The sequence below is a fragment of the Bufo gargarizans genome, unplaced genomic scaffold (assembly GCF_014858855.1).
Source record: "Bufo gargarizans isolate SCDJY-AF-19 unplaced genomic scaffold, ASM1485885v1 original_scaffold_807_pilon, whole genome shotgun sequence".
Lineage (NCBI taxonomy): Eukaryota > Metazoa > Chordata > Amphibia > Anura > Bufonidae > Bufo > Bufo gargarizans.
Genome location: NW_025334704.1, coordinates 29249 through 52493, shown reverse-complemented (window position 1 = coordinate 52493; position 23245 = coordinate 29249). Strand labels below are relative to the sequence as shown.

At 51.0% G+C, this 23245-nt stretch overlaps 2 protein-coding genes and 1 long non-coding RNA gene across 3 annotated transcripts; 2 read left to right on the top strand and 1 right to left on the bottom strand.

Annotated features, from left to right (window-relative positions):
- Positions 1 to 1018: 1018 nt before the first annotated feature.
- LOC122924100 (histone H3) lies at positions 1019 to 1681 on the top strand. Its single transcript, XM_044275025.1, has one exon. It carries the CDS (start codon positions 1085 to 1087, stop codon positions 1493 to 1495), a length of 411 nt encoding a protein of 136 aa, XP_044130960.1. The 5' UTR covers positions 1019 to 1084; the 3' UTR covers positions 1496 to 1681.
- A 327-nt stretch (positions 1682 to 2008) lies between these two features.
- Positions 2009 to 2793, bottom strand: LOC122924098 (histone H2A type 1-like). The gene has a single exon (XM_044275024.1). It carries the CDS (start codon positions 2780 to 2782, stop codon positions 2390 to 2392), a length of 393 nt encoding a protein of 130 aa, XP_044130959.1. The 5' UTR covers positions 2783 to 2793; the 3' UTR covers positions 2009 to 2389.
- A 6388-nt stretch (positions 2794 to 9181) lies between these two features.
- On the top strand, positions 9182 to 19220 carry LOC122924099. Its single transcript, XR_006387366.1, has 2 exons — positions 9182 to 10249; positions 18056 to 19220. It is a non-coding gene; the product is annotated as an uncharacterized LOC122924099 (long non-coding RNA).
- Positions 19221 to 23245: the final 4025 nt, after the last annotated feature.

The following is a 23245-nucleotide window of genomic DNA, read 5'->3' as shown; positions in this document are numbered from 1 at the left end:
ACTCTCTACGGCTTCGGGGGTTAATGCTGCCTCCGTCCTCACAGCACAAAGGCTCTTCTCAGAGCCGCCCACATCTTCCCGGGGAGAAGCTACAACTCCTTCTGCGCTCAGCCACTGAGGGGTTAACACCGCCCGCACATCAGGGGACGGAGGGCCGGACAATTGTCCGAGATCAGCGGCGCCCTGTGCTCAGTACAGCCGGAGCTCTACAATACAGAAAGCCCCAGTAATGTAAATCCCGAGCCCCGGGTGTTCTCCACCGCTCCTGCCCCCGCAGCTACAAGACGAGCTGTGCTCGGAGACTGAGGGGTTAATCCGAGCTGCAGAGACAAAGACGCCAATGAGTGGCGCTGGTACGGGTCACATGACCGGCTCCTCCTGTAGATCAGCAGCTCAACTATAGGCGGGAAATTCAAATGAGCGACGAGATCCTGAGCTCTCCCAGCCAATAGGAGCAGAGCTCTGGACCCCTCAGCCGTTATGTGCCCGTAGGAGCGGAGCCTCGTCCTCCTGTCCTGAGCGGCCGCACAGCCTCTCCCCAGGCAGTCCCGTATTCACTGTGCGGAGAAGAGCGGCTCCATCGCTGCGCTGGTGTCCAGGGATAGAGCGCACGATCCCCCTGCACGCACAGTACACTCAGCGGCGGCATCACTACCAGCAGAGGGCGGGGCGCAGATAGACTGAAGAGAGCGGCGCTGACAGGGTTAACCCTATTCCTTCTCGCAGAGGAGCCGGAGCCCCCGCCCGCTGTGAGCGGAGATCGAGGGCTGAAGGGCGGAGTGGAGCTCGTCTGAGGAGGAGGTGGTAGGAAGGGACTGACCGCCCGCTTCATGTAGGAGGGGCTTATTACCTGGAGACACGCCCATCATCTGGGACTGGCGGATAGGATGAGGTTGGGCCCCGCCTCTTTTGAACGATGATTGGCAACGGAAGTGTTGGCGGGCACTTTATTGTACGAATAAACCAATAGGGATGTAGGGGTGTGGTTTACACGAGCCAATGAGGACGAGGCCGGGAGTATAAATGATCTGCACGGTCCGCTCCTCGCCTCATTCTCTTGCTGTGTACAGATCTCTGCAGAGCTATGGCCAGAACCAAGCAGACAGCGCGTAAGTCCACCGGCGGGAAAGCTCCCCGCAAGCAGCTGGCCACTAAGGCCGCCAGGAAGAGCGCCCCCGCCACTGGCGGAGTCAAGAAGCCTCACCGCTACCGGCCCGGGACCGTCGCTCTCCGGGAGATCCGGCGCTACCAGAAGTCCACCGAGCTGCTCATCCGGAAGCTGCCCTTCCAGCGCCTGGTGAGAGAGATCGCCCAGGACTTCAAGACCGACCTTCGCTTCCAGAGCTCGGCCGTCATGGCCCTGCAGGAGGCCAGCGAGGCTTACCTGGTCGGGCTCTTCGAGGACACCAACCTCTGCGCCATCCACGCCAAGCGGGTCACCATCATGCCCAAGGATATCCAGCTGGCCCGCAGGATCCGTGGGGAGAGGGCTTAGATCTGCGCCCCGCACCCAACAAAGGCTCTTCTCAGAGCCGCCACCTCCTCCTCAGACGAGCTCCACTCCGCCCTTCACCTCTGCTCACAGGAGGCGGGTTAACCCTTCCAGCACTGTGATTAGTAAGAGCAGTTCCTTTATCCAGAAGGCGCTCTCTCTGTATCTCCCCCGTCTATCAGGGACTCGCTGAACGTGACCGATCACCGCCTCCATCCTCCCTGCCCACCGCCATCTCCACTCAGCGCTGCAGGAGAAGGGGGCGGAGCTATAGAGCAAGTGCTTTACAGTGATTGGCTGATCTCTGGCTTTTGAAATTCCCGCTCAGAAATCAGCGGCCAAACCCTCTCCAGCAGCAATGTCTGCCGCACTATGTCCGGAGTAGTGCTGTCCGATCCATGTCCGAGCAGCAGGGGGGAGCGGAGGCGCACACAGGACAGGGGGTCGTGCGCTGAGGCTAAGAATCCCATCATCCTACTGACTTATAGACTCCTCCTACTCTCCGAGTCACTAGAGCAGCACACGGAGTCTAGGACCAGGCTGCAGCGGTATAAAGCCCTCCCAGTGCTGTCCATATAATAGGACGCCTCCAGCAGTGCCCCCCACTCAGTATAATGCCCAGACCAGTGCCCCCAGCTCCCCCTCTAGTCCTCCGTCAGGGCACCACTGGTCTAACACTTATTACCTATCCGGGTCACTGGTCAGCCCGAGTCAGCAACTGAAGCCAAAGACTCCATTCATGTAAAACATCCAAACTTCCCATCTCTAGTCAGGAGCGGTAAGTGGCCCTGTGTGACGCCTCCACAGCGGAGATCAGCGGCATCGCCAGCTCAGTCGTACAGACCATGTGGGCGGCTCTTAGAAGAGCCTTTGGTTCGGGGCGGGGCAGAGCCGGGCTCACTTGCTCTTGGCCGGCTTGCTGCTCTCGGTCTTCTTGGGCAGCAGCACGGCCTGGATGTTGGGCAGGACGCCTCCCTGGGCGATGGTGACTCCGCCCAGCAGCTTGTTGAGCTCCTCGTCGTTGCGCACGGCCAGCTGCAGGTGACGGGGGATGATGCGGGTCTTCTTGTTGTCGCGGGCGGCATTGCCGGCCAGCTCCAGGATCTCGGCGGTGAGATACTCTAGCACGGCGGCCAAGTAGACGGGAGCGCCGGCGCCCACCCTCTGGGCGTAGTTGCCCTTGCGGAGGAGCCTGTGCACACGGCCGACCGGGAACTGGAGCCCTGCCCGGGATGAGCGGGTCTTGGCCTTAGCCCGCACTTTGCCTCCTTGTTTGCCGCGTCCAGACATCGTTCTCTGCTCTGTACAGACTCTGATGTGTGTGATCTGGAGGCGCCGCCGCCTTTATAAGCTGCTGCTCCGCCCCCAGCGCCGCTCATTGGGTGGATTAGAAGCCTCCACCGGAGACAAGACTCGTGGAGAAGCCAATGAGCGGCGCTGGGCGTGGCTTATGACACGGGTACAGGTCACATGACCGGCTCCTCCTGTAGATCAGCAGCTCATTTGCATTTGGGAACTATAGGCGGGAAATTCAAATGAGCGACGAGATCCTGAGCTCTCCCAGCCAATAGGAGCAGAGCTCTGGACCCCTCCCTCAGCCGTTATGTGCCCGTAGGAGCAGAGCCTCGTCCTCCCGCCCTGCACTGAGCAGCCGCACAGCTCGCTGATGCGCAGCCATTCATAGCGGGAGCAGAGCTCAGCTGCAGTGTATAAGGGGAGCAGTGATCGGGCACCAAGTATGAGGGAAGTAGTTATATGCTATTGAGGATGATGAGGGGAGTAGTGGTCAGCCAGTGAGGAAAATGACGGAAGTGTGATCTGCTATTAATGAGGGGAGTGGTGATTGGGCACTGGGGAGGATAAGGGGAGCACTGGTAATGTAATGTGGAGGCTGTAAATATGGAGGCTTTAATATAATGCGGAGGATATAATGTAATTTGCAGGCTGGTAATATGGAGGCTGTCAATTAAGGTGGAGGCGGTAATGTAATATGGAGGCTAATATAATTTGGAGTCTGTAATGTAATGCAGAGGCTGGTAATATAATGTTGAGGCTGTGATGTAATGTGGAGGCTGGTAGTATGGAAGCTGTAATGTAGAGGCTAGTAATGTAATGTGGAGGCTGAAAATATGGAGGCTGTAACATAATGTTTATGCTGTGATGTAATGTAGATGACAGTATTATAATATGGAGGCTATAATGTAATGTAGAGGCTGAAAATATGAAGGCTGTAATATAATGTTGAGATTGATAATACAAAATGGAGGCTGTAATGTAATGTGGAGGCTGGTAGTATGGAGGCTGATAATATTATGTGGAGGCTGTGATGTAATGTGGAGGCTATACTGTAATGTAGAGGTCGGTAATGCAGAGGCTGGTAGTATGGAGGCTGTAATATAATGTTGAGATTGATAATACAAAATGGAGGCTGTAATGTAATGTGGAGGCTGGTAGTATGGAGGCTGATAATATTATGTGGAGGCTGTGATGTAATGTGGAGGCTATACTGTAATGTAGAGGTCGGTAATGCAGAGGCTGGTAGTATGGAGGCTGTAATATAATGTTGAGATTGATAATACAAAATGGAGGCTGTAATGTAATGTGGAGGCTGGTAGTATGGAGGCTGATAATATTATGTGGAGGCTGTGATGTAATGTGGAGGCTATACTGTAATGTAGAGGTCGGTAATGCAGAGGCTGGTAGTATGGAGGCTGTAATATAATGTTGAGGTTGATAATATATTATAGAGGCTTTAATATAATGTAATTTACAGGCTGGTAATACGGAGGCTGGAAAATGAAATCTCCGAGGGCACCAAGGCCGTCACCAAGTACACCAGCGCCAAGTGAGCGCCGCCCGCTCTCCGGACCCAAAGGCTCTTCTCAGAGCCCCCACCCTGTCTCCAGCGGAGCTGCTCCCGCGTCTCCCCGTTCTCACAGTGGCTGCGGTTTCCGCACTGTCAGCTAGATGAGATGCGGTACCGCTAGTGGAAGTTACACTACAAGCTATCCTGCTCCATGCCCATTCACTACTCCCATCATCCTCCTCCATGCCCATTCACTGCTCCCATCATCCTCCTCCATGCCCATTCACTGCTCCCATCCTCCTCCTCCATGCCCATTCACTACTCCCATCATCCTCCATGCCCATTCACTGCTCCCATCCTCCTCCTCCATGCCCATTCACTGCTCCCATCGTCCTCCTCCATGCCCATTCACTGCTCCCATCCTCCTCCATGCCCATTCACTGCTCCCATCCTCCTCCTCCATGCCCATTCACTGCTCCCATCCTCCTCCATGCCCATTCACTGCTCCCATCCTCCTCCTCCATGCCCATTCACTGCTCCCATCATCCTCCATGCCCATTCACTACTCCCATCCTCCTCCTCCATGCCCATTCACTGCTCCCATCCTCCTCCTCCATGCCCATTCACTGCTCCCATCCTCCTCCATGCCCATTCACTGCTCCCATCATCCTCCTCCATGCCCATTCACTGCTCCCATCATCCTCCTCCATGCCCATTCACTACTCCCATCATCCTCCTCCATGCCCATTCACTGCTCCCATCATCCTCCTCCATGCCCATTCACTACTCCCATCATCCTCCTCCATGCTCATTCACTACTCCCATCATCCTCCTCCATGCCCATTACATCACAGCCTCAACATTATATTACAGCCTTCATATTACCAGCCTCTGTATTACATTACAGACTCCAAATTATATTACAGCCTCCATATTACATTACCGGCCTCCACATTATATTACAGCCTCCACATTATATTACTAGCCTCTACATTACATACCAGCCTCCACATTACATCACAGCCTCTACATGATATTACAGCCTCTATATTACCGGCCTCCACATTATATTACAACCTCCATATTTCATTTCAAGCGTCCACATTACATTACAGCCTTTACATTACATTACAGCCTCCACATTACATTACAGCCTCCACATTACATTACAGCCTTTACATCATATTACAGCCTCCACATTACATTACAGCCTCCATACTACCAGCCTCCACATTACATCACAGCCTCTATTTTATATTACAGCCTCCATTTTGTATTATCAATCTCAACATTATATTACAGCCTTTATATTTTCAGCCTTTACATTACATTATAGCCTCTATATTATATTATAGCCTCCATGTTACATTACCGGCCTCCACATTATATTACCATAATCTACATTACATCACAGCATAAACATTATGTTACAGCCTCCATATTTTCAGCCTCCACCTTACATCACAGCCTCCACATTATATTACTAGCCTCTACATTACATCACAGCCTCAACATTATATTACAGCCTTCATATTACCAGCCTCTGCATTACATTACAGACTCCAAATTATATTACAGCCTCCATATTACATTACCGGCCTGCACATTATATTACAGCCTCCACATTATATTACTAGCCTCTACATGATATTACAGCCTTTATATTACAGACTCTACATTATATAACAGCCTCTATATTATCGGCCTCCACATTATATTACAACCTCTACATTATATTACAGCCTCCATATTTCATTTCAAGCGTCCACATTACATTAGAGCGTCCACATTACATTAGAGCGTCCACATTACATTAGAGCGTCCACATTACATTAGAGCGTCCACATTACATTAGAGCCTCCACATTACATTAGAGCCTCCACATTACATTAGAGCCTCCACATGATATTACCAGCCTCCACATGATATTACCAGCCTCCACATGATATTACCAGCCTCCACATGATATTACCAGCCTCCACATGATATTACCAGCCTCCACATGATATTACCAGCCTCCATATTACCAGCTGGTCCTCATTAAGGTCATACTGGGGAGGGGGGGGGGGGTAGAAGCATCACCAGCTCCATATGCAACAACTTCCGTCTATAATGAGCAGCTTTCTTCAGCCTCCCTCTGAAGACACCACCCGGCTCCAGCAGCAGGACCTCCAGCAGAACCTGACCCAGCAGGCGGTGACAGACTTGGTCCTGAGGGATCCAGGCCTGGGTCATGTTAATGTCCGTGAGCTTGGCCACATTGGCTGTGGACAGGCGGCTGCGCTTGTCTGTAGAGATGTCGCGAACATAACATTTTCCATTCGCGAACCGCCATTGACTTCAATAGGCAGGCGAATTTTAAAACCCACAGGGACTCTTTCTGGCCACAATAGTGATGGAAAAGTTGTTTCAAGGGACCTGGACTGTGGCATGCCGGAGGGCAGGGCCGCCATCAGGGGGTACAGCCGATACCCCAGTAAGGGGCCCCGACCCCGGGGGGGCCAGGCCAGTTCCAATTTAATACTTTTATTTTTTTGTGTCTGCAGGGGGGCAATTGATTGTTCCTGGCCCCGTTGCCCCCCCCCCCCGCTCCGCTGATTCGGCCGCCGCATTGCTGTGTTACTACAACCTAACCTGCGGACGGTATTCCGGCTGCATTATTCCCCTTTAAAAGGCTTTGGAGTCGCTGCGCAGAGGAACGTAGCTGCGCAGCGGCAGGTGACGTCAGACGCTGTGCCTGTCGCTGCCTGCTGCTGCCCCACGCCGGGACGCCGCCGGCATTCAGATTAGCGCGGCGGGAACTTGAACTTCTGTTCTTGCAGTGCGGTCTGTGGTCACTGGTCTCGTCTGACTGGTCTGTCTGGCCTCTGGCTAGTGGCTGGGAGTGGGGGCCTGGGGCGGACTGCCTGGCCCTGGTGGTAAACTAATCAAATCTGGACTGGAAAAAATAATTTGTGGAGGTAACTTGTGGTCTGTGGTGGTCTGGAAGCCTGCCCAGCTGCCCCAGTGCCCTCACCCCCTCCTCCATCACACACATGATCTTGGACGGACCCCCCCTAATAATTCATTAGGTCCAGATAATATAATTATCACAGGCAGAGAAAGACAGTTTTATAAAACATCACAGGAACCCCAAAACATGCAATAACCCCAAAACATATCCTCAGGAACCGGGGGATCTGGGTGACCACATGTCCAAAATTCCCCCAGATCCGTTCAGTAGTCTGGAAGATACAGTGTAATGCAGATTCCGCAGAACATATACAGGCTATATCTAACATAATCACTGTATAATGTGTCCCCTGTTCTATAGTTTACAACTACTGCCCGATGTCTCTGTGCACCAAATACCGGCGAGATGGCACCGTGTAGAAAAGTCCGAACCGTGTCTGTGAGTTAAAAATGGCCGCCATCCATTGTTCTCACCGTGCGCTCCATCCATTGTTCTCACCCTGTGCTCCATCCATTGTTCTCACCGTGCGCTCCATCCATTGTTCTCACCGTGCGCTCCATCCATTGTTCTCACCGTGCGCTCCATCCATTGTTCTCACCGTGCGCTCCATCCATTGTTCTCACCGTGCGCTCCATCCATTGTTCTCACTGTGTGCTCCATCCATTGTTCTCACCGTGTGCTCCATCCATTGTTCTCACCGTGTGCTCCATCCATTGTTCTCGCCGTGTGCTCCATCCATTGTTCTCGCCGTGTGCTCCATCCATTGTTCTCGCCGTGTGCTCCATCCATTGTTCTCGCCGTGTGCTCCATCCATTGTTCTCGCCGTGTGCTCCATCCATTGTTCTCGCCGTGTGCTCCATCCATTGTTCTCGCCGTGTGCTCCATCCATTGTTCTCGCCGTGCGCTCCATCCATTGTTCTCGCCGTGCGCTCCATCCATTGTTCTCGCCGTGCGCTCCATCCATTGTTCTCGCCGTGCGCTCCATCCATTGTTCTCGCCGTGCGCTCCATCCATTGTTCTCGCCGTGCGCTCCATCCATTGTTCTCACCGTGCGCTCCATCCATTGTTCTCACCGTGCGCTCCATCCATTGTACTCACCGTGCGCTCCATCCATTGTACTCACCGTGCGCTCCATCCATTGTTCTCACCGTGCGCTCCATCCATTGTTCTCACCGTGCGCTCCATCCATTGTTCTCACCGTGCGCTCCATCCATTGTTCTCACCGTGCGCTCCATCCATTGTTCTCACCGTGCGCTCCATCCATTGTTCTCACCGTGCGCTCCATCCATTGTTCTCACCGTGCGCTCCATCCATTGTTCTCACCGTGCGCTCCATCCATTGTTCTCACCGCGCGCTCCATCCATTGTTCTCACCGCGCACTCCATCCATTGTTCTCACCGCGCGCTCCATCCATTGTTCTCACCGCGCGCTCCATCCATTGTTCTCACCGCGCGCTCCATCCATTGTTCTCACCGCGCGCTCCATCCATTGTTCTCACCGCGCGCTCCATCCATTGTTCTCACCGCGCGCTCCATCCATTGTTCTCACCGCGCGCTCCATCCATTGTTCTCACCGCGCGCTCCATCCATTGTTCTCACCGCGCGCTCCATCCATTGTTCTCACCGTGCGCTCCATCCATTGTTCTCACCGTGCGCTCCATCCATTGTACTCACCGTGCGCTCCATCCATTGTACTCGCCGTGCGCTCCATCCGTTGTTCTCGCCGTGTGCTCCATCCGTTGTTCTCGCCGTGTGCTCCATCCATTGTTCTCACCGTCTGCTCCATCCATTGTTCTCACCGAGTGCTCCATCCATTGTACTCACCGTGCGCTCCATCCATTGTACTCACCGTGTGCTCCATCCATTGTTCTCACCGTGCGCTCCATCCATTGTTCTTTTTTTTTATTTTTATTTTTTTTAACGTAACATGGTATAGCAATAGATTCTGATCCGCCGTGCAAGGCGTGACAAGTGCATAATTGTAATAGTAGCCAACATATCATATCACATACAACGGGTGACAAAAGTCTGGTATCTCGGTGTTTAAGCATTCACATCACACCACAGTAAATGAGTTGGAGTAGGGTGAACCCGGCAGCCGTTAATGTATACTGTGCCTACTATACACCCGGGAATAGAGCAATACATGATTATAGAGCCAGGTATACAAACAGGGAAGTCAGGGTTAGGTAATAGACATCTATATCTGACAAAATGGCTAGAGATTCCCTATGGACAATTCGGGTGTCTAAATTTTTGCCATAAATGCCACTGGCGTTGGAACTTAAGATGATTCCTAGCCTCCCATGAAGAGAGTTCCTCAAAACGGAAGATTTGGTCAATCTTTAGTTTCCATTGCTCTATGGAGGGAAGGGCGGTGGAGCCGAAACTTAGGAATCAGTAAACGAGCTGCAATTAGAAGCTGTTTAAAAAGGAAAGGCATCGGCTGTACTTCCTTGTCTTCCTGGAAAGTGAGTAGGGCTTTACACGCAGACATTTGCACCTCAGTCTGGCAGATCTGGTTGCTAATCTGGAAGATTTCTTTCCACCATATTCTAATGTTTGGGCAATCCCACCAAATGTGGAAGAAAGATCCCCTACTGCCAAGGCCCCTCCAACATCTATCTGAAGCTGTTGCTGAATATAGCGCCGCTATGTCGGGGGTTTTCTACCATCTTGCTAGGATCTTATATCCATTCTCCTGTATGCGGACACATCTAGAGGAGGTATGTGGGGAAGATAATAGGTTTGGCAAATTTGTGATCGGGAACTCTTGTCCTAGATCTTTTTCCCAATGTCGTATGAAGGCAGGTTTAGTTGGTATAGTAGGGGTGTTTAGTCTTTGAAAATTTGTGAAATTAGTTTTCTCGGGGGGGGGGGGGGGGGAGGGATTGGAAATGAGTGCTTCAGACCATAGCAGAGGGCGGTAAAGGTCCCCTAACGATATGTGCTGAGAGATGAAGGTATGTAAGTATGATGGGGGGGATAGGTGAGGATAGGTGGTGTGCCGGCATACATACATAATTCCTCTGGGTAGCCATCTTATATGCTTCTGGCCTATGTAAAAAACTGTGAACTCTCATCTTCCTGAAGCCTGGGTCGCCTATGATATAGACGGACACTTTTATTACCACTACTCTTTGAGGCCAGCAATAAAAGGTCATAAAAGCTACACCAGGCCCAGCTCATCCTGTCCAAGATAAGCTCGCTGTCAAGCCTGGCTGGAGCGTGACGTCATTAATTTCCAGGTCTGGTTTGAGGAGAGCTAATAGCCCTTAATTAGCTCTGGGCATAAAACCAGTCCACTTTCATATTTCATTTATGAATCAACTTATGCCCTTTCTGACACCAGATCCAGGCTCTACAGAGTATTGTGGTTAATTGGGTATCAAATATGACTAGAGGATGTGATTCCTTAGCTGACCTATGGGTGGTAGAAGAACTACAGGTCCCAGCATTACCGTGTGTGGTCTCATTCTGTAGGTAAATAAATAAGGATCGCAAATATGTATTCTGTATAAAAATATGCCGATGTAACAAGGAGATACGGGCTTAAGTATAATCCTCATTGTAGGAACTGAACTTTGATGGGGTCATAAAACACTTGGGGGCAATCCCTAGGCTTCACAGTCGCTCTGCTGCAATTGGCTGACAGGAGTAAGTCTCCTGCCCATGGGAGAGTTCATAAAAATCCATGCACAAGGACAGAGGAGAGAGACCCATGGAACATCACCAGACACTTAATTGGACATTGACGGCAGATCCCTGTATCAGAAGAACTTTGAGGGTCTCCCCTGATACATACTGAAAAGGGGTTTGCAAGGATTCAAAAAGGACATATGAACGACCATCTGAAACCCTCCAGAGAAACTAAGTATTCTTTCCTCTTTTTCCCTTTCATTTGAACTGTCGTGATTATTTATATTGTTATTATTATTCTGTAGATTTATAGTCATTTTCATTAGATTTGTCTGCACTGCTTTTTACCGCTTATTAAAGATTATAAAATCTAAGTGGCCAAGTCTTCCATATTCTAAGCTGCTGAACAACGTACCTTGCCTTTGAAGAGACGTTACCAGGTAGTTAGTTACATTGCATTTAGGAATTGTAGCTGGGGGTGATTGACTGCGGTTGGTCAGTAAGTGATATCCGGTTCATCCACTGATCTGTGTGATAGTGAATGACCCGGATAGTCGGCTCGTGGACCGGGAACCCACGTGGTGGCAGTTACCGAAGTGTAGTGGGGGGTGTTAGCCGAATGGTAATACCCCGGTCACGTGAGGTCTCTGTGTGTGCTCAGACTCCGTCACAGACCACTACGTCACAGTTGTGGGATCCGGAGCGATCGGATCCATAGTTCGTGACATTTTTATGGTGGCAGCTTACGGGATTCTGCATGCTTAGAATATTAGTGCATGAAGTTATGTCCATAACTCTGTACTAAAGGATTGAAAAATTCTGGAAGACGAAGCACAGTGCATTCGTTTTGATAGAATAATAACTCGCGACAGTACCCTCCCCTCTCTCTTGTTTTCTGTCCTATCTTTTATTTGGCAATAATGTCCGAATCCGTGAATTATGACGCCCTGAGCGTGGCTGATATCACAGCTCTGTGTGAGCACAAAGGCATTCAAGTATATGGGAAAAATAAGACTGTCCTTATCCAGGAGTTATGTGCACGGAGGAGTCAAGAGTCATCCCTGCAGGATTCAGAGAACGGAGGAGACTCTGGGGCCCCTGAGCCAGGTGACCCCTTCCAGAATGAGGATGATGAACTGGGAGGAGGACAGCCTGCTGGGGCTTGCAGTCCTCTAGCTGGACATAACTCTGTCTCTATGTCATCCCAAAATGGTCTGGACCAACTAATGCTCAGTAACCCGGACTTATATTTTCGGCTGCTGGAGGCACGTCGTGCAGAGCGTAAGGCTGAGCTCGAGGCTGCAGAGCGCAAGGCTGAGCTCGAGGCTGCAGAGCGCAAGGCTGAGCTCGAGGCTGCAGAGCGCAAGGCTGAGCGCGAGGCTGCAGAACGAGAACGGGAAGCTGTCCGCAGGCATGAACTGGACCTGGCCCGAGTACAGCTTCAGGGGTCCGACCGGCATGCCACATCAACAGGCCCATCCCTGATGGTCAAGCCAAAACTGCCTGTGATGGAGTCAGAGAACTGTGACATTGATCTTTTCCTGCATGCTTTTGAAACCTCATGCCAGCAGTACCAGGTACCAGAGCCACAGTGGGCGGGACATCTAATGTCCGCACTGAAGGGCAAAGCTATGGAGGCCCTGGTCGGACTACCATTAGCAGAGCGTACCAGTTACGCGGTCATCAAAAAGGCTATTCTGGTCAAGTACCAGCTGACTCCAGAGACTTACCGTTTACGGTTCCGGTCCCTGCGGAGAGGGCCCGGAGATACTTTTATGGACCATCTGGGCAAGTTGCAGACCACCTTCCAACAGTGGTCTGATCCCCTCACAGAGGACACCAAGCAGTCCCTGGCGGATCTGATGGTCCGAGAACAGTTTGTCTCCAATTGCCCCACAGATGTGCAAAAATATGTATGTGAGCACAAGCCGAAGAGTGCGCGAGAGGCGGCTGAGCTAGCCGATGAATACATCGCCATGCCCAGCACTCGGGCATTCAAAGACACTCTGTCCCGTCTGGGAGGAACCTCTTCATCTGCTTCTTCCTCCCGGCCAGCTTTGTCGGTTCCTGTCCAGCGACCCTTTCACAGGCCTGCACAAAGACCGGAAGGAGTCAAGCCAGCACCGACAGACGCGCGCAAGTGCTATGCGTGCGGCAAGCCAGGACACCTCAGCCACTCGTGCCCGGAGAAGAAGACAGCACCCCCTGGCAAGCTTGCCCGCAACCCATCATCTGTGCTGTTAGTGATTGGAGCTGCAAGACACACCGCAGACAACCTACAGTCGGTTACTGTGGGCAACCGATGCACCACAGGCTTCCGCGATACAGGAGCCGAAGTCACACTAGTTCGGCCTGAACTAGTGGATGACGCAGACCTTATTCCCGGCAAAAGCCTCACCATCACGGGAGTTGGGGGGGTGAGCCCTAATGTTCCCCTAGCTCGTGTTTTCCTTGATTGGGGGGCTGGGAGTGGAGTAAGGGAGGTGGGAGTCTCTGCGGAGATCCCCACAAATGTTTTATTAGGCACTGACCTAGGACGATTGGTCTCGTGCTACGTGCCCCCTGGAAGCACACAGGACTCACCCGTCCCTATGGAGGTCCCTGGACATCCCGAGGTACTGTGCAAGGATGTTTGCGTAACATCAGATAACCTTGGGGATGGACCGCGGGAGGTGGGAGGTGGGGTGTGTGGGAGCAGTTCTCCTATGACAGGAGATGTAGAGGGGATGGCGGGTGTATGTACACAGGTAGCAAACATGTGTTTAACTGATTCAAGTTGTGCAAATGTTAAATGTGATGACATTATTGTGCCTGTGTTGCCCGTCACTCGCAGGGCTGCAAAAGCCGCAGCGGAACGCTCCATTGGGGAAGAGCAAGTGGAAGTGTCCCCTTCCACCGGTTCGGACCCCGTGGACTTAACCGCGTCAGAGCCTCAGCCACTGTCCCTGTTCGCCACAGGACAGCTGGCTGGGACTTGTAGTGCCGCCTTTGAGCAGGCCCTGCGAGATGACCCTACCTTGGAGCAGCTAAGAGGGTTAGCTGCCAGCCCTCCCACTGAGGGAGACAAATACCGAGTGTGCTGGGACAATGGGAAACTGTATAAGGAGGACATCTCCCACAGTGACAGTAGGGTGGGGCCACTCAAGAGGCAGCTCATTGTACCTGTGCAGTTCAGGGAACAATTACTGCAAGTGGCTCATGAGATCCCCTTAGCTGGTCACCTGGGAATAACCAAAACAAAGTCCCGGGTGATGCAGAATTTTTTCTGGCCTGGCCTCGGGGCAGATGTCGCCAAGTACTGCAGGTCCTGCGACACCTGTCAGCGAGTTGGCAAAGCAGGAGGCCGTCACCGAGCTCCATTGAATCCCTTACCGATAATTGATGAACACTTCAGGAGGGTGGCCGTGGACATCATTGGTCCCCTGGCCATCCCCAGCAGTTCGGGTAAACGGTTCATATTAACCCTGGTGGATTACGCGACGCGCTACCCGGAAGCAGTGGCGTTATCCTCCATTAGGGCGGACAAGGTTGCAGACGCCCTGCTGGGGATCTTCACGAGAGTGGGGTTCCCAGCTGAGCTTCTCAGTGACCAAGGACCTCAGTTCATGTCTGAACTAATGCAGGGGCTCTGTAGGAAAATACAGGTGAACCATATCGTAGCCAGCCCTTACCACCCACAAACAAACGGCCTCTGTGAGCGCTTCAACGGGACGTTGAAGCAGATGCTGAAGACGTTTGTGGAGGCGCAAGGGAAGGACTGGGAACGATATCTACCTCACCTGCTATTTGCCTACAGAGAGGTTCCCCAGGAGTCAACCGGGTTTTCGCCCTTCGAACTCCTGTATGGTCGACGAGTAAGAGGTCCCCTAGACCTAATCAGAGAGTCTTGGGAAGGCAAGGTTGTCAGAACTGAAGTCTCTGTAGTAGACTATGTCCTCAGGTTCCGAGACAAAATGGAGTCGCTGGTAGGTCTGGTACAGGAGAATATGGTACAGGCCCAAAGCAAACAGAAGCAGTGGTATAACCGCACTGCCCGAGAGAGAATCTACCAGGAGGGGCAGAAGGTCTATGTCCTGCTGCCAATGCGGCAAAACAAACTGCAAGCTGCATGGGAAGGGCCGTACCCCATTGTCAAATGTCTGAGTAAGGTAAATTATGTGGTGGGCCTTGGAGAGGGAGGTAGGAGACAGAAGACGTTTCACGTCAACATGCTCAAGGAGCATCACGAGAGAACGCCACATGTTATGCCGGTTTGCAGCCTGCCCGAAAGGGAGGAGGCCGACCCCCTACTAGATCTGCTAGCTGACACTCGAGAGTTGGAGGTGGACTTAACCCTCAACCCTCAACTCTCGTCCCAGCAGAGATCTCAGCTCTTAGAAGTGTTGACGGCTCACCGTGACACTTTTACAGGGAAACCCGGGAGAACTCACCTTGCAGTCCATCATGTGGACACAGGTACACATGCTCCCACAAAGCAGTCCGCCTACCGTGTCTCACTGGAGGTCCAGGCAGACCTCAGGAGGGAGATCGAGGGGATGAAGCAGCTCGGGGTCATTCAGAAATCCCACAGCGCTTGGGCCTCACCGGTGGTTCTGGTCCCGAAGAAAGATCAGACAACCAGGTTCTGTGTGGATTATCGGAAACTGAATGCCATCACAACCTCGGATGCTTACCCCATGCCCAGGATTGATGAACTGTTAGATAAGTTGGCAGGAGCCAGCTACCTGACAATCATGGACCTGAGCAGGGGGTATTGGCAGATTCCCCTGACCTCGGAGGCTCAGGAGAAGTCGGCCTTCATCACCCCTTTCGGCTTATACGAATTTACTGTAATGCCGTTTGGGATGAAGAATGCGCCAGCCACCTTTCAAAGGCTTGTGAATGACTTGCTGGAAGGACTAGAAGAATGTGCTGTCGCCTATTTAGACGACATTGCCGTGTATAGCCCCACGTGGAAGGAGCATCTGGTGCACCTGTCGCAAGTACTGGACAAACTTGCTGCGGCTGGACTAACTGTTAAGCCTAGCAAGTGCCAGCTGGGCATGAATGAGGTCACTTACTTAGGCCACAGAGTAGGAGGAGGCACACTGAGGCCGGAAATAGAGAAGGTGAAAGCCATTACGAGATGGCCAACACCTCTCACCAAGAAGCAGGTCATGTCTTTCTTGGGAACGGCCGGGTACTATAGGAAGTTCATCCCGAACTATAGCGCCCTGGCCAAGCCTCTGACAGACTTGACCAAGAAGAAGCTGCCCAGGACGGTGTCATGGACGCCGGAATGCGAGCAAGGCTTCCAGGCCCTGAAGGATGCACTAGCCAGTGCTCCTGTGCTTCAGGCCCCAGATTTCACTCGGAAGTTTGTGGTCCACACGGATGCTTCCGCCTTTGGTCTGGGTGCAGTCCTGAGTCAGGTGAACCAGGCCGGGGAGGAGCATCCTGTACTATACCTGAGCCGTAAGTTACTGGCCAGGGAGACCAGCTACTCCACAATAGAGAAGGAGTGTTTAGCTATTGTGTGGTCCCTGCAAAAGCTACAACACTACCTGTATGGACGCAATTTCACAGTGATCACTGATCACAATCCCCTCAGCTGGTTGGCACGTCTCGCAGGAGACAATGCGAAACTGCTGAGATGGAGCCTGATTTTGCAGCAGTACAACTTCACCGTGCAGCACAGAAAAGGTAGTTTACATGGAAATGCCGACGGGTTGTCGCGGCAGGGAGAATCGACCGGAGATGGCTGGGTTGCTGTGGAATAGGCTTGTGGCCATTTCCCCAGGCAACCTTTTAAAAGAGGGAGGTGTGCCGGCATACATACATAATTCCTCTGGGTAGCCATCTTATATGCTTCTGGCCTATGTAAAAAACTGTGAACTCTCATCTTCATGAAGCCTGGGTCGCCTATGATATAGACGGACACTTTTATTACCACTACTCTTTGAGGCCAGCAATAAAAGGTCATAAAAGCTACACCAGGCCCAGCTCATCCTGTCCAAGATCAGCTCGCTGTCAAGCCTGGCTGGAGCGTGACGTCATTAATTTCCAGGTCTGGTTTGAGGAGAGCTAATAGCCCTTAATTAGCTCTGGGCATAAAACCAGTCCACTTTCATATTTCATTTATGAATCAACTTATGCCCTTTCTGACACCAGATCCAGGCTCTACAGAGTATTGTGGTTAATTGGGTATCAAATATGACTAGAGGATGTGATTCCTTAGCTGACCTATGGGTGGTAGAAGAACTACAGGTCCCAGCATTACCGTGTGTGGTCTCATTCGGTAGGTAAATAAATAAGGATCGCAAATATGTATTCTGTATAACAATATGCCGATGTATCAAGGAGATGCGGGCTTAAGTATAATCCTCATTGTAGGAACTGAACTTTGATGGGGTCATAAAACACTTGGGGGCAATCCCTAGGATTGACAGTCACTCTGCTGCCATTGGCTGACAGGAGTAAGTCTCCTGCCCATGGCAGAGTTCATAAAAATCCATGCACAAGGACAGAGGAGAGAGACCCATGGAACATCACCAGACACTTCATTGGACATTGACGGCAGATCCCTGTATCAGAAGAACTTTGAGGGTCTCCCCTGATACATACTGAAAAGGGGTTTGCAAGGATTCAAAAAGGACATATGAGCGACCATCTGAAACCCTGCAGAGAAACTAAGTATTCTTTCATCTTTTTCCCTTTCATTTGAACTGTCGTGATTATTTATATTGTTATTATTAGTCTGTAGATTTATAGTCATTTTCATTAGATTTGTCTGCACTGCTTTTTACCGCTTATTAAAGATTATAAAATCTAAGTGGCCAAGTCTTCCATATTCTAAGCTGCTGGACAACGTACCTTGCCTTTGAAGAGACGTTACCAGGTAGTTAGTTACATTGCATTTAGGAATTGTAGCTGGGGGTGATTGACTGCGGTTGGTCAGTAAGTGATATCCGGTTCATCCACTGATCTGTGTGATAGTGAATGACCCGGATAGTCGGCTCGTGGACCGGGAACCCACGTGGTGGCAGTTACCGAAGTGTAGTGGGGGGGTGTTAGCCGAGTGGTAATACCCCGGTCACGTGAGGTCTCTGTGTGTGCGCAGACTCCGTCACAGACCACTACGTCACAGCTGTGGGATCCGGAGCGATCGGATCCATAGTTCGTGACAGGTGGCATTCAGAATTTTTTGTAACTCCTTAAGCTGAAGTACTGATCCATTAGGGTCAAAGAAGGAGAGGATTGGAGTAGATGACTCCCTCAATTCTCGTGGAGTACTTTCAATTACTGCAGGTAAGGCAATTCCCAAAATATCCTTTATAGAGAGGAGGGGGGATGGGAAGGGTATCGCGCAGTGAGATGATTGAAGCCATCTCCACGCTTTCAGAGTGGCCTGAATAATTGGATATGGCGAGGGAGGTAGGTTGCATGTGTTGTTATTGCCTAGTAAGAGAGATCTGAAAGGTGTATTTATTAGCTCCTGTTCTATTGTTACCCATGGTTTGGTACTACTAGGTCTGAGCCACTCTATTATTCTGGATAAAAGAATCGCCCTTCCATATGTCTCTGGATCGGGTAGGGCGATACCTCCATAATACTTGGGACGTGATAGGAGCTCGAAAGATAATCTAGGTTTCTTTCCTTTCCAGACAAATGTACGAAACAATTTCCTCAAAGAGTCATAGTAGGTTTTGGGAACTGGGATGGGTGATCCTTGCTGTAAATATGTTTGGGGGGGGAGTATCACGGACATAAGTAGATTCTTGCGGCCGAACCAAGATATGGTCGGATTTTCCAGTGTATCAATGCTAGAGGAAATGTCCTTTAATAGTGGAGCGTAGTTGAGTGAAAATAGTGCTGAAGGGTTGGAGCTCATTTTGACCCCTAAGTATGTTAAGTGGGGGAAGACCAATTAAACGGGGAGTTTCTTTTTAGACTTCTTTGTGTTGATTGGGGGATCCCAAAACAAATCACCAGTGATTTTTGCTTGTTAATTTTAAAGTTGGAGATGGAACTATAGGTATCAAGGTGTTTCTGAATCGCTAAGAGTGAGTTCTTAGGATTTGAGGTCATTATCATAATATCGTCCGCAAACCTTATGTTCCGTACCTCCCAGCTTTACTCCTTGGATTGCAGCGTCGGCTCTTAATTTGAGGAGGAGGGGTTCTAAAGCGAGGACGAAAAGCAAGGGGGAAAGAGGGCACCCCTGCCTGGTACCATTTTGGATATCAAAGGGGTCTGATAAGTCCCCGTTGATCAAAACGGAGGCCGAAGCCTGAGCATACATTGCGAACGTGGCTTGTACAAAGGGATCAGGCAGGCCAAATCGGTAAAGAATATGTCGCAAAAAAGACCAATTGATTCTATCGAATGCTTTTTCTGCATCCGTACTCAATAGGAGGAGAGGTCTGGACCGGGTAACAGAAAATTGCGTTATATTTAAGACTCTGGTGGTATTGTCCCTACCTTCGCCTACCTGATCCCCAGGCACCACTGAAGGAAGAAGAGCTGCTAAACGATTGGCTAATAACTTAAGGTCAATATTGAGGAGAGAAATGGGTCTGTAGTTGGCACATTGTTTAGGGTCTTTCCCTTCTGTTGGGATCAGGGTAATATGAGCTAATGTCATATCCCTGGAGAGTTCTTTCCCTAGTAAGGTAAATTGCCTACTGACAGGAGGTGGGGGAGTAAACAGTGTTGATAAGTTCTATAATACGTTACTGGAAGGCCATCTGGGCCCGGGCTTTTGCCAGAGGGAGTCTGTGTGCTGTTTCTTTCAAATTTAATTAATGCACTGTATTATTATATCTCCTTTCACTATGTTGTTTCTACGTATTGTTCTCTGCTGCCATCTGCTGGCCGGAATTTGTATGCTGCACGCCTTGTTCCTTGTCTATAAAGTTTTTCTCTGCTGGGCGTGGTTTTAGCAGCCTTGGTCCTGGTCACTTCCTGTAGCCATTTTCAGTGCTGCACTCCTTGTGACTGGAGACTCACACCTCGGCTTGTGAAGGCATCAGTTTTTGACCAGCAGTTGCCTCAGCAGTTAGTCTCAGGAAAGACATCCACATCACAGCATCTACACTGCTACTGCATCCCTGTATTGTATAACGTATGTTGCTGCTCCGGATCAAATAAACCCACGTTTGATTGCACCCTCATGTCTACGTCTGGGTCCATCTAACCTGAGCATCTGCCGGTCCGGTCTGCTCCACTGCTTGGATACGAAGGTAGGACAGTCACAAGGTCATTATCAGTTACACCTTCATTCGCCTTCATGTGGGGACAGAACAGTCAAAAACTGCCTTAAAGCCTTATACCCCAGTAAATACCCGTCTCAAAGTCTAATGCCCGGCTACAGGTTCCCTCAGAGCCCAGTGCCACACTCAGGAACCTCCCCTGCAACAGTCCCACTCGCAGCAAATCTGCCCGGCAACAGTGCACGTCCCACAAGCCCCAGGGGAAGCACGGTGTGTCCGCAGTAGATATACTCTTGCCTGGAAGTCCTCCACTACTCGCCAAGCCACTTTCTACATCCTATATTAACCCTTGCTCGCAGGATATAGGAACTGTTCACGCACGCGGGGCCTCCCTCAAACCAAAACCCCGCAATTCACTCAAAATACTTTAGGAACCTCATCGGGGTGCCTCATCTGAGCCGCACGGAAATTTTCAGCCCCCAATTCGAAAGTTCATTTTCTTTAAGAGACAGCGCACCTTAAATCAAAATGTCCGAAAAGGACCTCGTACAGTTCCCCAGTGATGAAACAAAGCAAATGCAACCTGATACTGATCATTATGAAGAGCTGGAGGTAGAATCCACACTTCCAGCAGACCAAGTCACGCGACCAAGGCGCTCTCTCAAACCAACTATAAAGATCACGGAAAATTATCACACCAGGAAAGATGAGCTGTGCGACAACCTGGAAGAGCTATGGGAACGAGTTTCCTCCCTCATATCAGGAATTAAGTCCTCCTCAGGCGATGCCACCAGTTTACAAGTTGCCGTCGGGCGGCTGAACTCAGCCCATGAAAGATACAAGAGACTGTCCACAAGGTATATAACCTTTCTAAAAGACTCTAATATTGAAGAAGCCCCGTCAGAATTGTGCAAGGCGGAATCAATAGACAGACAAAGAGACGCCATGGTGCTGGACGCTAAAGATAAAGTGGAACTCCGCATCTCTCATTTGCAAGAAACTAGATCACACAGATCGCATTCATCCAAACATTCCTCGCGGTCCTACAGATCATCATGCTCTAGAAGCTCCGCCCTGAGCGACAGATTACTAGAGGCTCGCATAAATGCAGAGCTATCCAAAGTGAGGCGTTCCTTCACCGAAAAAGAAGTCCTTGCGAGGGCAGAAGCACAGACGGCGGCCAAGAGGGCTGAAACAGAGGCGGCAGCCAAGAGGGCTGAAGCGGAGGCGGCGGCCAAGAGGGCAGAAGCGGAGGCAGAAGCCAAGAGGGCAGAAGCGGAGGCAGAAGCCAAGAGGGCAGAAGCCAAGAGGGCTGAAGCAGAGGCAGAAGCCAAGAGGGCAGAAGCAGAGGCGGCGGCCAAGAGGCCAGAAGCGGAAGCCAAGAGGGCAGAAGCGGAAGCCAAGAGGGCAGAAGCGGAGGCAGAAGCCAAGAGGGCAGAAGCCAAGAGGGCAGAGGCAGAAGCTCAGAGGGCAGAAGCAGAGGCTCGAATAAAGATCCTTGAATCAGAGAGGGAAGAGGAAATTGCATTAGCAAAAGTAAGACTACTTGAGCAAGCATTGAGCCAAGGCCTTGATTCAGTCTGCTTACCACCAGAGGAGATAGACGATCCAGTTGATCGCACCAGCGACTATGTTCTGAAACAGTTATCTGCACCGCCCCCAGTGTGCAGTACTGTCCAAGCCAACAACACTGAAACCTCCAAGTCAGCTCTACCTGCAGTGCCAGCGATACCCACAGCACCCGAGCAACCCAATAACAGTTGCCCAGGCGCCCCCTCTCAAGGACAGCTATTACAGCAAGATGGCTACCAGGTGTTTCCTGGCCTACCTCCACAGCTCAAGCAGCAGTCATCAGAATCTACAGAGGCTAGACCACAGCTCAACCCTGCAGCAACATCATTCTACCCGGAAGCATCTCACCCTTTCACGCCACGCAGCCTATACGCCCCAGGGGCATCACAAGTTGTCATGGCAACAAGCAGTGAGAGATCAGATATGTCTGAGTTTGCCAGGTTTATGGTGAGCAGAGAGCTAATTAACACCAGTCTCTCAAAATTTGATGACCGTGCGGAGAGCTACAGAGCCTGGAAGGCAACCTTCAAAGCCGCCATCGCCAACCTCAACCTAACCTGCAGAGCAGGAGCTCGACCTCTTGATCAACTGGCTGGGCCCAGGCTCCACAAATCGCATCAAGAGCCTTAGAACTGTCTATGTGGGACAAGCAGAAGCAGGTCTCGCTGCAGCCTGGCAAAGACTCGAACGCACCTTTGGCAGTGCAGAAGCAATAGAGAAGGCACTATTCAGGAGACTGCAGAACGTTCCCAAGATCAGTCTCAAGGATGTCCACAAGCTTCAGGATTTAAGTGATTTGCTCATGGAACTGGAGCTCGCCAAAAGAGATCCTCGTCTGTCCGGGCTGTGCTACCTGGATACTGCCCATGGGGTGAACCCAATTGTCGTGAAGCTACCATACAGCCTGCAAGAGAAGTGGGCGGCATCCGTCTCAAGGTACAAAAGAGTGCATGACGTCACCTTTCCCCCATTTATTCATTTCTGTAGGTTCATCGACGAACAGTCCCAGATGAGGAATGACCCCAGCCTCGACTTCCTGGAGTTCAATACTACAGCTTCAGTGATGCCATCATCAAGGTATGAAAGTATTGTGCATAAACACAGAGACTTTAAGAGCAGCGTGAATGTTAGGAAGACTAACCTACCATCATCTGCAGTACCCACTGGTAAACAGTACACTACCTCATCAGGAGACAAGGCCTTCAATCGTGAATGTCCCCATTCATAAAAAACCACACTCACTGAACAAATGCAGAGGATTTAGATCCAAAACCATACAGGAGCGCAAGAAAGTCCTCACCGAGCTTGGGGTATGTTTCAGGTGCTGCGCTTCATTGGAGCACATGGCTAAGGACTGTAAATCCATTATCAAGTGTGAGGAGTGTCATAGTGAAAGACACGCCTCAGCTATGCACCCAACTCCACTCACAAGGGATTCACCGGCTGCTGTCACCACCAGTCCCGCTCCAAGTCATGGCGGGGAGCCCCAAAATAACGCTAACACAGCCACTGCTGTTTCCTGCTCATGCTTGGACGTATGTGGGGAGGGCCAGAGTGAGAAATGTTGTGCCCGTATATGCCTAATCAAGCTCT

Excerpts from the sequence above, each read along its gene's own strand:
- LOC122924098 (XM_044275024.1), bottom strand. The coding sequence starts at position 2,782 with ATGTCTGGACGCGGCAAACAAGGAGGCAAAGTGCGGGCTAAGGCCAAG.
- LOC122924100 (XM_044275025.1), top strand. The coding sequence starts at position 1,085 with ATGGCCAGAACCAAGCAGACAGCGCGTAAGTCCACCGGCGGGAAAGCT.